The sequence below is a fragment of the Tachypleus tridentatus genome, chromosome 8 (assembly GCF_004210375.1).
Source record: "Tachypleus tridentatus isolate NWPU-2018 chromosome 8, ASM421037v1, whole genome shotgun sequence".
NCBI classification, from domain to species: Eukaryota; Metazoa; Arthropoda; class Merostomata; order Xiphosura; family Limulidae; genus Tachypleus; species Tachypleus tridentatus.
In genome coordinates, this window is record NC_134832.1 from 120550693 (window position 1) to 120563612 (window position 12920).

Below are 12920 nucleotides of genomic sequence, written 5' to 3' on the forward strand. Positions count from 1 at the left end.
TTTGAGATCTTTGTGACTAACTCGCTACTAAAATACAATCAATTTACCTGTTGATTCATTCATGTTAAAATTTATGGTCATTCACAAGTTTATGTAGTAAGTGAGATGAGAAACAGCTGTACTTCCCTAAACTCCTGCATACAAGTTATCACTACCAGCTTATTGTCATAACACAGTGTAACATAAACTGTTTTAGGTATGCAACTTAACAAGTCTTGTGACAATCACAGTTGATGTGAAGATATGGAATGTGTCAGAACTACATTTTAACATTGTTTAGCTGTTTGTAGGTAGTGTGACGTCACCAAAAAGGTGTTTAACAGCCTTTTTTGATGCAAGATACTTGTACTCTTAAGCCTTGAAGTGGTGTTCATATCAATAATTTAGAATTTCCAAAATAGGGATATTTTTTTTACTTAATAATATTGAAAATAAAGGAATATGAAAAAATTTGGAGAACCAGGACCATCCAGAAAGAGATTTTCAGCAACGTGTGATTTGGGCTCACCAATAAAAGAATTTCATTCGTATCTTCTGTTCAAATGTCACAAATTTCAAGCAGCTGGAGAATGAAGTGGGTGTTTATGTTATTCCTTACAAAGATATACTGGTTAAGCCATTGGTTGCAGCGTCTATGGATTTCTGCATCAAGAACTATAAAAATGGGTATAAGGAGACCATCATCCTTTTAAATTAAGAGGCTTATTGAAAGCAAATAGAAGTCATTGTGTGTTTTTGACATAACAGCCTTGTGACAGAGCATTCTGCTACAGAAACTATGCCACAGGGCTATTTCCAATGACATGGAAAATAACAGTATTGTGAAATTCAAAAATCATTTCAACTTTCTGAACTTAAGTAATCCCAAGTAGCGTGTTTTGATGCAATAATATTGGAGAACATATCTAATGATAATTACTCTATCTGTTTTATGGTGTACTGTTATCTGAACATTTGTTCAAGCACACTTGTAGATACTGACAATTGTTTGTTGGATGAAGTTTTCATTTTTTGACCAGTTTGGGCATGATGAGCTGATCATAATTTGAGATGCAGTGATGTAGCTGGTTGATTGTTCAGTTTAGTTTATGAATTAGGAGTGCTTCTTTTTCTTCTCAGCATCTATTTGTCTTGCACCGAGTTTGTTATTCTGAGATGTTCACTATTCAGTTTTTCTGCTAGTCTTTACTTTGGTGGTTTGGAAATTCCGGAGTTATTAAAAGATCTTTTGTGCTTATGTTCCCTGATTCTGGTAGCAAAGGTTCAAGTCATTGACTCAGTTTAGACTTGCCTTCAAAAACAAAAAAACTAATGAAAAACTGAACAGTAAACACTTCAGAATAAAAGAATGGGTAAAAGATAAATGAATGCTTAGAAAAAATTTTTTTTTTAAATCCAAATTTGTAACTTACAACTTAAGCTGAACAATCAACTAACTACATCACTGCATCTCAAATATTGAGAATATTTACTCCCCTCGTTTTAAGATGCTGCTCTCCAGGTCTGGGGCACTTGTACGAGGAATATGGAATTTACAGGCTTTTGTGCAGACAATGATCTATGACTCAGTGTCTTAAATTTTTGCGAGTGGAGGTGATAATACTTCAATTGAACAATTCCATGGTTGCCTCATACATTTCAAATCAAGGAGGCACTCACTCCAAATCTGTGCTTTCGAACACTGAATCTTCTTTTTTGGGTCATACAAACATTAGATTGCTCTCTTTGTTTGTCATATTCCAGATGTAATAAATATAGTAGTCTACCAAATGTTTCATTCAAACAGATATCTTCCCACAGAATAGATGCTTTAAACCCAAGTATTTTGTTGAATTTGCTCTCATTTCAGAATGCCTCAGGCTGATACTCTTGCCACACATTGGAACGATCAGTTCACATCCTTCTGGTATCCTGTACTTTACCCTCTGACTTTGTGTATAGACCCCAGATTCTTGCACTAGTTCTCTCCTTGTTCTGTTGAGTTCTTTTGGTGGTAGTGCTTTGGCCAGGTCAGCTTTGGTCTCCAGTCTTTCAGTATCTTTAAGAATGCCAAGATGTTTCCATCTCTTTGGCTCTCTCTTTTACATCAGCTTCAGTCAGACTTTTATTTTCCTCAGGCAGTCAACGTTTATCTACTTCATGCCTAGCTTTCATGTGGTGGATGTAAAATGCACCAAGTACACAATGGCTAGAAGGTTGGTCAATTCAATCAACCACAAAGTGAGAGTCTGAAATAATCAAGACATGTTTGACTCCACAAGGTAAAGAAACTGCCTCATAATACTCAAATATGTAACATCCAACTTCATAAATATTAAAGTCACGTACATATTTTACATTTTAATATTGAAAGTAATGTAGGGATGGTCTACGTAATGCTTCATCATCCCAATATTCTTTGCATTTTTTTTTACATTGCCATCTCTACATCATTTTACATTTACAAAATGTTTTTATTTATTTTTGCAGTTTTTACCCTCTGACTGGCAGTTAGTGAATATTACAATAATTTAATGTTCATCTGTTATTGCCTGGTAGTTCTTGTTTCATCCTGTATTTAAGCTTTAAAGGGACACTAAATTTCTATATTAAAAATTTAACTTCAGATGGTAATTATAATATCGTTTGCACTAGCCTTATGATTTTTTTAAATTATTGCTAGATATTCCGACTAAGAGATGACTGTACACTGTCCACAAAAACCTTGAGTGGATTTGGATTTAAACTGACGTTAGTGTTAAAATACTTGTGGAATTAACTTGACTGAAACAAGAAGAAAAATGAACAAATTTGGCATGTTGGTCACTTTATGATTTGGTATTTTAGTGATGGGTTGTTGGGTAGATAAACAAATTAAAATGAATGACAAACATATTTTAATGTAAAACTCTCGGTCATTGTTGATTTCTTAGCATGTTTATTTGTATTAAGTACATTGACTATCCCTACATACAGATTCTATAATTGTACATCAAACAATATTATTATTATGCCAAGGTGTGAGTCATACTTGCAGATTTTCATAACAAATATATTAATATCAAATTGTTAACGTGGTTTATGAGGTGTTTTCAGTTGTGGCAATTTCTGTGTATTCACCAGAAATGGAAGAATAAAGTTTAAGTCAATTATTATTTTATTATTCTAGCTAATTTCAGTTTAAAAGGAGGAATTATAATAAAATGTTTATTATCTGACCTAACAGTATGATAATCCCTAGTTCACAGACTTTCAACAGCTCAATTTTATAATAAACAGCTAGTGTCCACTGAACAGGAATCTTACTAAATACCATGCTATAGAGTATGGGGTTCTCTAAACTCTTGAGTTCGTCAACAAAAGTGGTCAATACGTGAAATATATAAATCAGCATTTATTAAAATAAACACATTACACAAACAAAACGAGGGCATGTGTTTGCAGTTGGTGTATGGAATTTGTAAGAGAGAGATTTTTAAAAAAGGGTTGCTTCTCTCTCACCTGTTCTGTATGAGTACTCCTCGCTGTAAGTTCTAGATGAAAAATAATTCAAGCTCGATGAAAATCCCCATAATGTTAAACTAAAAGTCCAACTCGTACAATCAATCTCGGAAGCTCTATAATCTACCCAAAAATTCTGTTTTGCAGGTCTTATGTGAAAATATTAACAAAAGTTTCTTAATAGAGTAGGTTCTAAATACTAAAATAAAATAACATAAACAAAGCCAGGTTTCTCAAAACACACACCTCGCCCACTTCAAAGCACTGATACTTGAACACAGGAGTGGGGAAGCTCCAGAGCATTACAAGACTCATTAACAGAAAAAAAAAACAGTTGTCTATTTTAAGATACCACGAGTGAAGTAACAATTGTCTCTTCAGCAAGAAAACAGCTGTCCGCCTATAGAAATACAATCTGCCCTTATGAAACACATGATACGCCTGGTAAGACAATTCGTCTATACGTCATCAAGAATTCACCTATAAAAGCTTGAAAACAGCATCTGTCTGTAGGAACAGGCCCTCTGTTATCGAACTATGTTGTTACCCCTAGCCTAAGACAGCCACACCCTATGATGCCTATTACCTTACTACTATACAACCCTTAGATTGCGGTTTACGTAATAATTATGTAACCCTCGATCGACATTTTTTTATTTCCATCCAACCTGGGACCCCTTACTGATGCAGCATCCTTTGGAAGTGGAGGTACACCCCTAATTACTAATGTCTATGCTATAATGACAAGCCTTTCGAATTAGCTGCTATGGATACAAACATTTCTTTCTGAACAGAGAGTACTCGCACAATCGTATTTCTAAAACCAAATACGATATTCCCATTCATTCTCAACAATGACACCCTAAAACCGAGCAAAAGTACGAATACGAACAAAACTGGCGTCATTCCTTTGATTCTTACATTCCTCTAATCAATCGAATTCTTTGAAGAATTGCTCATAATATTTATAATTTACTTATTAATCAAAGTACATTACTCATTTACTAAAATACCAACAGCTATGTCACAAATGTGAAAGTAACCTTATTTCATTCTAAAATCAAACCACATAATGATATTGACTTGACAAACACTGCTACGTAAACGACGTCTTAGTCTTACATCTAACCACAATGACAGTATTACATACTTACATGGTACAAAATAGTTTTATCAGCGTCAAAATACAGTTTTCTTACATTACTATGTAATTCCGTTCTCACCAAACATGCTCGCCCTTTCAGCCGTGAGGGCGTTATAATGTACGGTCAATCTCACTATTCGTTCGTAAAAGAGTAGCCCAAGAATTGGCGGTGGGTGGTGATGACTAGCTGCCTTCCCTCTAGTCTTAGACTGCTAAATTAGGGACGGCTAGCGCAGATAGCCCTCGAGTAGCTTTGTGTGAAATTCAAAACAAACAATACTATGTGTTTAATTGATTGCATTCATTGTAAGCAATGTAACGTATTATATGTTGGCAAAATAAAAAAGCATAGTTGTTCTTAATTTTGAATCGTTGATCAGGAGAAAGTCGGCCAGTTAGAAATACTCACCACCAGAAATGATTTATCAACTTTTGAACTGGATGCCGGGACTGCCTGTCATTCTCATAATACATTTACAGTGTAGAACATTTTCAGTGAAAACATAGTGCAAACTTTGGAGATTCTAATTCCTAGCTCAAAAAAAAACAAAACTTTATTTAATTCTTGATGACGAGAAGCCCACTTGAAATAAAAATTTTCTCAGAACGGCTGATAGGAGTATTAACACTTAATAGCATATATTTTATTTGTCTTTACAAAGTGCAACCTTCGAGTTTTAAAATCAACCATTTATAATTTTCATCTCACTGAAAGCCGTCTAGTGACGCTAATAGCCAAATCTCGTAAAATCTCATAATACGGTCTCAAACAAATATCATCTTATCGGAGGTGTACTGTTGGTGAGTTTTATATTCGTTAATTTACTTATTTAATTTTTTAACCCGATACATTTTGTGTTGACATTATTTTCAAGTTTTTCGCCGAATATTACAGCGAAATTACCTGAGAATATATTGTAGTTATGACTGTGACAACTATTGAACATTTGTATGTAAGCCATATGTTATTGTTAATTCTGAGTCAATGAGTGTTGTTAGTGCGCTAATATTATTCTTGATCATAATTAATTTTATTGTTAACAAGTGTTAGTATTAGTATATAACAGTTACCGATATAAATTTATACTTTATTTTTAGATTACACTGCTACTAACGTCATGACAATTTATGGTATATTAATTAATATTATGGGGTGAGTGAGAAATTAGGCGTACTAATAATTTATTAATATCAATTACGACTAGTAAATTTAAAAAATGTATCTTTGTAATTTTTTATAATTTGTATTAAAACTGTGTGTAGCCTTATGGTATGTTGTAGGCTGTCCTTTCAAATTACAACGAAGACTGATATTTAATAAATTAGGACGTAGTTAACGAGTTAGTTATGGTTAATTACAATTAGTTATATTATTAGTGTCAATCAATAAAAATGAAATCGTCGACAATGAACTTGAAAATTTTTGATATAGATTGTATATCCTACACAAAAACTTGAAAGTTTCAAAACGTGTATTTTACCCCAAGGAAATGCACATTATTTTTTATTAAATTCAATTATTATTGGTTTTCACTAATTGTTACTTTTTAGTCAAATACTTTTAATTTTCTTTAATATTTTAATAACTATCATACATTATGTGATTTATAATGTGGAATATTACTATAAAATAATAATTATACTTGTTATTTATAGCCAATTATAAAATACTCATGAGTGATGTTTTGTTGTAACATATGATTGAAATAAGTAACAAATCTGAGGTTATTCAGAATGTAACTTGATATTTCAAGAATATACATTATAAAACATGTTATTTTTGTGTGATTAATTTGGTCAAAAACTAGAAAAATGCCAGAATGTTTATAGTTAAGAGCATATGATCATGTAATTGTTAGATTAGGATCTTATATAGCAAGTTTAATGCTAAGAAATGATTGTAACTTGCTACTTGAGGCTACAGGAGAACTTAAAACACTGGGTAATGTGTAGTGTGTTAGTTTTCTGATAATGCATTGAATTTGAAGCAGTTTATATAAATGGCTTAAATGTACAGAAGAGCAAGAAGAGGTAATAAAAGTAAAGACATTAAATGTATATCAATCTACTGATATTCTTTCTAGATGGATATGTTACACATTTAAACAAGAAGGTATGCTTGTAATTGATGATCAGGACCAAGTAGATCTAATAAAGACTAAACTGTGGTAAGAATTTTTCACCTCTGAATGTTTTTTCTTGTTAAATCAGGTGCATATTTCTATTGATATTCCATAAATGTTAAAAATCCTTTCTTCAGATCAGCTAATTTAATAATTAAATATATACCAATAGCAAATACCAGTTTCTTACTATGAACTAAATAGTAACTTTACAAATTAATACATTTTGTATTAAAAGTAACATTGTGTAAATTCTTGTTATTCTTTACATACATTTTTCCTCACACTGTTGTACTTTTCAGTATTTTGAAACCATATAAAATTGTCACATTGCTTGCTTGATACAGCATTTTTAGTTTTATGTCATTTTACTTTAACATCAAAATTGTTTAAGGAGATGGTCATATATTTTTACTCTGATGTTTTGTGTATCATTACCCACCTTTTATTTCATGTTACTCTAAGCTGCTGGTTGTAAATTGCTTCACTATTTTTAATAATAATAATATGGTGTTTAGTGGCCATTGTATAAGTAGTTTTTGGTTTCAGAATAAATTTATACTTCATCTGTTTTTCATATTAAGAGTGAAGAAAATCAGTGGCTCAGGTCCATATGCTACCTACATTATATTAAAGTATTTACACATTAAAGTGTTCATAATTAATATGAAAGTGTGATTACACTGGCAATTGCAATTAATTAAGATAGTTTATGAAAACTACAATTACTATAATACTTTTTCTTTCTCAGTTTTCAGTGTATTCCCAAAATTCAAATTACTTAACTTTTTTTTGTTATAATGATAGTTTTTATAAGGTCTGATACTTTGACATACTACCATTTATAGAAAGCTTCTGAGCATAGATGTTAAGTTAGTTCAATTATCAGTCAAGGTCAAAATGTAATAAATTTCTTTAGTTAGGGAATAAAGATTACAAATGCTGGATCAAGGATATGAAAGACGCTTATTAAGACAACAGAATGGGCAAAGTAGCATTCTCTCACCTGTAAATTCAGTAAGTTTATTATTCAATTTTTTTTTTTTGTGGTTGTTAGCTTACAATAAAGAAATAAGGAAATGTAATTGCATCTATAATTAATATTGTGGTATTAATCTTGTGGTATTGACTCATGTCAATAATTTTACTTTGTTATTTTTGGTTTATTTTGAAAGAATTAGTTGACTGAAGCTTTGTATAAGTCAAGTGTTAAGAAATTAGTGTTAAATTTTTAATAAAAATATGAAACATTATTGTTTTTATTTTGACATTAAAGTATATTTATGGTAATAAAACATTTGTGTGCATTGCTGATAAGTTCATTTGTATTTCATAATTTTTTTTTCAGCCAATTTCACATCGAAACTCTCTTACGTCAATCACTTCACCTTCAAAAGACAGTTATGGTGACCGCTTCATTCCATCTAGGGCAGGAGCAAATTGGAATACCAGTTTTTCAGTGATACAGGTTGTTTCTTTTAGCAGTTTATTTGCTTATTTGCAATTATACTTTTTAAATGCCTTAGAAGAAGCCAGATATGCTTTTGAACAAGAATAATTTTATTAATTTAAATGGAACACAAGAAACTGAACAATTCTAAATGTTTACTACTATGTACAAATCTGAGAAATGAATAACTTTTGCTATTTAAAATGAGCCATTTTCAAGAAAATAACTAATGTTATAATTGTCAATGGTAATTGAAATGCATTATTAATATTTTTACTTAAAATGTTATCAAATCTGTTATTATTATAATAAATGTAAATTAAGAAGATGAATCAAATGTATTGTGGGTTTTTGGTCAGAAATAGATATACAAAATGTATTAAGATGTTTTTTGTTTTTGTTATCTATAAATACTATTATATACTTCTGCTACATTAGGCATTCTGTATTAGAAGATATTACTTAAGTATATTTTTTTTAATTTTGCTGTTCAAATTTTTGAAAATATTGGTGAATTCATTTTGTAGTTTGAAAGTATATATATTTTGTATTTTCAGTGTAATGAAGCCGGCATGGTCAAGTGTGTTAAGGCATTCGACTCGTAATCCGAGGGTTGTGGGTTCGAATCCCGGTTGCACCAAACATGCTCACCCTCTAAGCCGTGGGGAATTATAATGTCATGGTCAATCCCACTATTAGTTGGTAAAAGAGTAGCCCAAGCATTGGCAGTGGGTGGTGATGACTAGCTGCTTTCTCTCTCGTATTACACTGCTGAATTAGGGACAGCTAATGCAGATAGCCCTCGAGTAGCTTTGCATGAAATTCAAAAACAAAAAAACAAAAAACTATTACCATAGTATAGAATTTTTATATTTAACTTTGTACAAAAATTAAAATTTAACATTGACTACTAAGGATGATTAGATGATGTTATGTTTTGTTTATAGCTTAAAATGTTTTTGTTTAATTTTATATACATAAACTGTTGAATTATTTAGTGTGTAACTGAATATATTGTATGTTAGGTTCTTTTGGCTGACAAATACAATGTTTGATAAACAAAAAAAAATTATATTTTTTAATGATACATTATAGGATAGTAGCAAGTCACCAGGACAAACCAAGAAAGCGAAAGATACTACAGCAGAATCAAATAAAGATGGTATAGCATATAGCTGTTTGTTGAAGAATGAATTATTAGGAGCTGCCATAGAAGATATCAAGGTTAATGAAAAAATATATTTTTGTAACTAGAAAAATGTGATTTTAAATGCACCTCCAAGTACACTTTATAAAACAACTGGAAACAAATATTATATTCAGATAATTTGAAAAAAATGCTAGTTTATATAGTTTATTTGATGATAACATTGGAATGAAAAACAATAAAAGAAATTACTTAAAATCCTCTATAGAGATTAAACAAACTTATGAAGGAAAGCTATTATGGCTACTAGACTTCTGAATTTGAAACATAGGTCTATTGTGAATGCTGTTTGTGTTATTTTCTTGGATGTTTGATGTAGTAATATAAAATTTGTAATGAATATTTGATAAACCTGATGCACTTATTTTTTGATGCTTATAATAGGAACAAACAGAAGAAAGGAAAGCTTTTTCTCCAGTTGATAGGAAAAACCTTTTCAGGTTTGTTTTAAAAGTTTCATATGAGATTCTCCAGTAACATTTATTTAATATTGTTAGTTTAACACTGTCATTACAGACAGGACAAAGTGTGCATGCCATGCCCTTTTAGAGAGCTACATTCAAAATTTAATTAACCTACTTTATTATAGTAGTATGTGAATAAACTCAGCATCAAAATGTAGATACAATTCAAATTTTAATTTTATATAAATTTTAATTCTACAGGGTGTTCGGAAAGTCACTGTGCAGTTTTGTAATCATATTTTATTCAGTCTATTTCAAGCCAGCAACTGATAGCAGTGTTTAGAAACAAAATAAGAAGGATCCAGGCCTGTATTGATGCCAACAGGGTCACTTTCAACATTTTTTATAATTGTCATTCATATTTACCTCCTGTATTCTACATTGAAACATGTCTGTTAATAAATATATAAGTGCACAGTGACTTTCCAAACACCCTGTATAATGTTTAAAAAACATCCTCAGTATGAGAATTGTAACATTTGCTCTGTAGATCTTCCTTTTTCTCTAATTTATGTACCATCTCTCCAAGACATATGTAATTTAGTGCAAATTATTCATTATAATATTGTCATTCCTTAAGCAAAGTATACTTTTTATAGCTTTTAACCTTATTTGTTTATGGAATCATAAGCTAGAAAACCGGGTCTACTTGCCTTACCCATCTGCTACATTTACTCTTTTACAAGTTGCTAATAGTTGTCTCTGACAAATTATTAATGTTATTTATAATCAGTAGAAAGCCAGAGTTTAATCTATCAATTGACATATTATTTCATGTTGTTTTTTGTAAAGAAAATTGTTTATTTTGCTTCCAGTTCAAATTTTATTATCATGAGAAATGCATTAACTAGTTTAGCTGAATTTAAAATGGCTCATATCACATAGTTAGAAAGTCAGACAAATTATAATAGTTATAGGGTGTTGTCCAATTTTTACTTATTATCCTATTTTCTTAGGTGCATTGTTTAATTAAACAAAAAATTAGTGTAGTAGGCTTAAGTTTCAACAACAGTCAACAGTAAAGAAAAATATGACCCAGGTAAGTACCATTTCTTGGTTTTCACATGTATTAATTACTTATTATTATAAAATATAAAAATTAGAAACTTACTAGGTTACATGAGTTAAGATAATAAATAATTATACAAATTTTTCTGGATATATGCTTTGTGAGTAGTTTCTGCAATATTTAATTTGCTGAGTGATTTAAAGCATGTGTTGTAGAGTTATTAGGTAGACATGATTCAAATGGTAATTAAACAATAAAATATAGGTATAAACAGATGTATAATGTTACATTCCTTAAACTATTTAGGATAAACGTTTCTTATTACCCTTTGAAGCCATTGGAAAAAGAAAAAGGTGATTTGGGTTTATTTCATATTTTATCTCCAAGTGGTTATGAGACCAGTCAAATTGGCCAACTCCATATAGAGTTGGATAGAGAAAATAACATAAAATATAAATTTTGCTGAAAATAATGTTTGAAATATGAGGTTTTAGAAATTATGCAAGTGGTACTCAATGAAGAAAAGTGTTTTTAATCTTGACATGAAAATCACTTTGCACTTGGAGTAGTTAACACTTTAACTCAGTATATTCATAGAGTAATTTTTGTAAAAATAGTTTATTAAAAATTGTGAATTTTTTTGTCAAGAAAAGATTTATAATATCTACAGAAAGTTTATGAAGTTACACAAAACATATTAGAAGTTATAGTATGGAAACTGTAAAGGTCAGTTTGAGGTCATGAACGTGTATTTCATATTGCTGTATTGAATTATGTAAGGCACTACTTATAAGTTGTTTTTGAATGGACCAAAGGGGGATGGTAAATAAATTGAAGAAGAGGAAAGACCCAGAGAACAAATGTCACAATTCTCAAAGTAGAGGAAATTGAGGATTTATTGTGTTTATGTGATCTCATAAAATTAAGAACTTTAAACATGTATGTATTAACATTTGGATTGTTAGCTACATTTTGATACTAAGTTTATTTGCACATAGTGATAATAAAGTAGTTTAATAAACCTTTTGAATGTAACTTAGTTAAACCTAATAACACAAAGAAAATGATGCCTGTATGGAAAATTAAAAAAATTTTTAGACCAAGTAAAAGAGATAACTTGTATTTCACTATCTGAAAGGCAACTATCATTATGTTTGTTGAAAAGTGATTAACAAAGTTCTGCATTTTGTATATTATCAAAATTGTACTTAATAGATATTATTATAAATGAAGTTTCAATTCTGATGATAATCTGAAAGTTTTATATATTATCTTTAACAGTTTCGGATTAGACGAGGTAATTCTCTGGATGAACCATCTTCACCATACTCCATATCTCCAGTTAGTAGCAAAAGTCAAAAATTGTTAAGATCTCCAAGAAAGGTTATTGAGTTTTCTTAATATATTTTTCTGTGCATTTGTGAAACCTTGTTTTTAGCCTTACTTGTCAGCACTCTTCATTGGTAACAACACAGGTACATGTGTGCCATTTTTCCGCTGAAACGCGGATTTCCGCGGTTTTCAAACGGCCAATGATCACCCACGAGATTCATGTAAATTCGAGGAGAAAATATGAGCGATTTGGGGGCCAGGTAGGTGGTTTTTGAGGAGAAATCGTATTTTTTCAATGTTTATTGCAGAAAAAAAAATCTGACCGCCATCTTGGAGGAAGTCTCGTTTCGTCTCGTTGCAGGTCTTGTGGTCTGGTATCGTGTGCATACCAGACGATAAAAGATTCTCTACGCTCCAAAGAAACAACAGCGATTGAAATGTTTAAAAGGAAAGATGTTCATTTTGATCCTGTAGACAAGAGAATGTGTAAGGACATTAGATCAGCAGCTTCAAAGTATACCTCAAAGCTGAGGGAGAATCAGAAGAAAAGGGCAGAAAGGCTTGAGGCCTATGGTTCTGTGAAATCTGGCCCAGCCACCTTGGCTAAAGAAAAAGTCCAGAAAGCTGCAGAGGCACAGAGAGCTGCCCATTCAGAGAAGGAGAGAAAAAAAGCTCGGAAGAGAGCACTGGAAACCCTTGTCTCGAAAAAGA

General features: G+C 31.0%; 1 protein-coding gene across 3 annotated transcripts in view; it reads left to right on the forward strand.

Moving 5' to 3' along the window:
• Positions 1 to 5305: 5305 nt before the first annotated feature.
• LOC143223353 (fizzy-related protein homolog) overlaps positions 5306 to 12920 on the forward strand; it is a 28386-nt gene continuing 20771 nt past the window's right edge. The window contains exons 1-7 of one of the 3 annotated variants that reach the window (XM_076451235.1): positions 5306 to 5425; positions 6709 to 6792; positions 7667 to 7764; positions 8096 to 8215; positions 9293 to 9421; positions 9789 to 9842; positions 12156 to 12260. In XM_076451235.1, coding sequence (XP_076307350.1) covers positions 7687 to 7764; positions 8096 to 8215; positions 9293 to 9421; positions 9789 to 9842; positions 12156 to 12260 — 486 coding nt within the window. In that variant the 5' untranslated portion in view covers positions 5306 to 5425; positions 6709 to 6792; positions 7667 to 7686. Of the gene's footprint in view, positions 5426 to 5549; positions 5578 to 6708; positions 6793 to 7666; positions 7765 to 8095; positions 8216 to 9292; positions 9422 to 9788; positions 9843 to 12155; positions 12261 to 12920 lie in introns of those variants that run through there. The other 2 variants (XM_076451237.1, XM_076451236.1) reach the window with 2 other exon arrangements.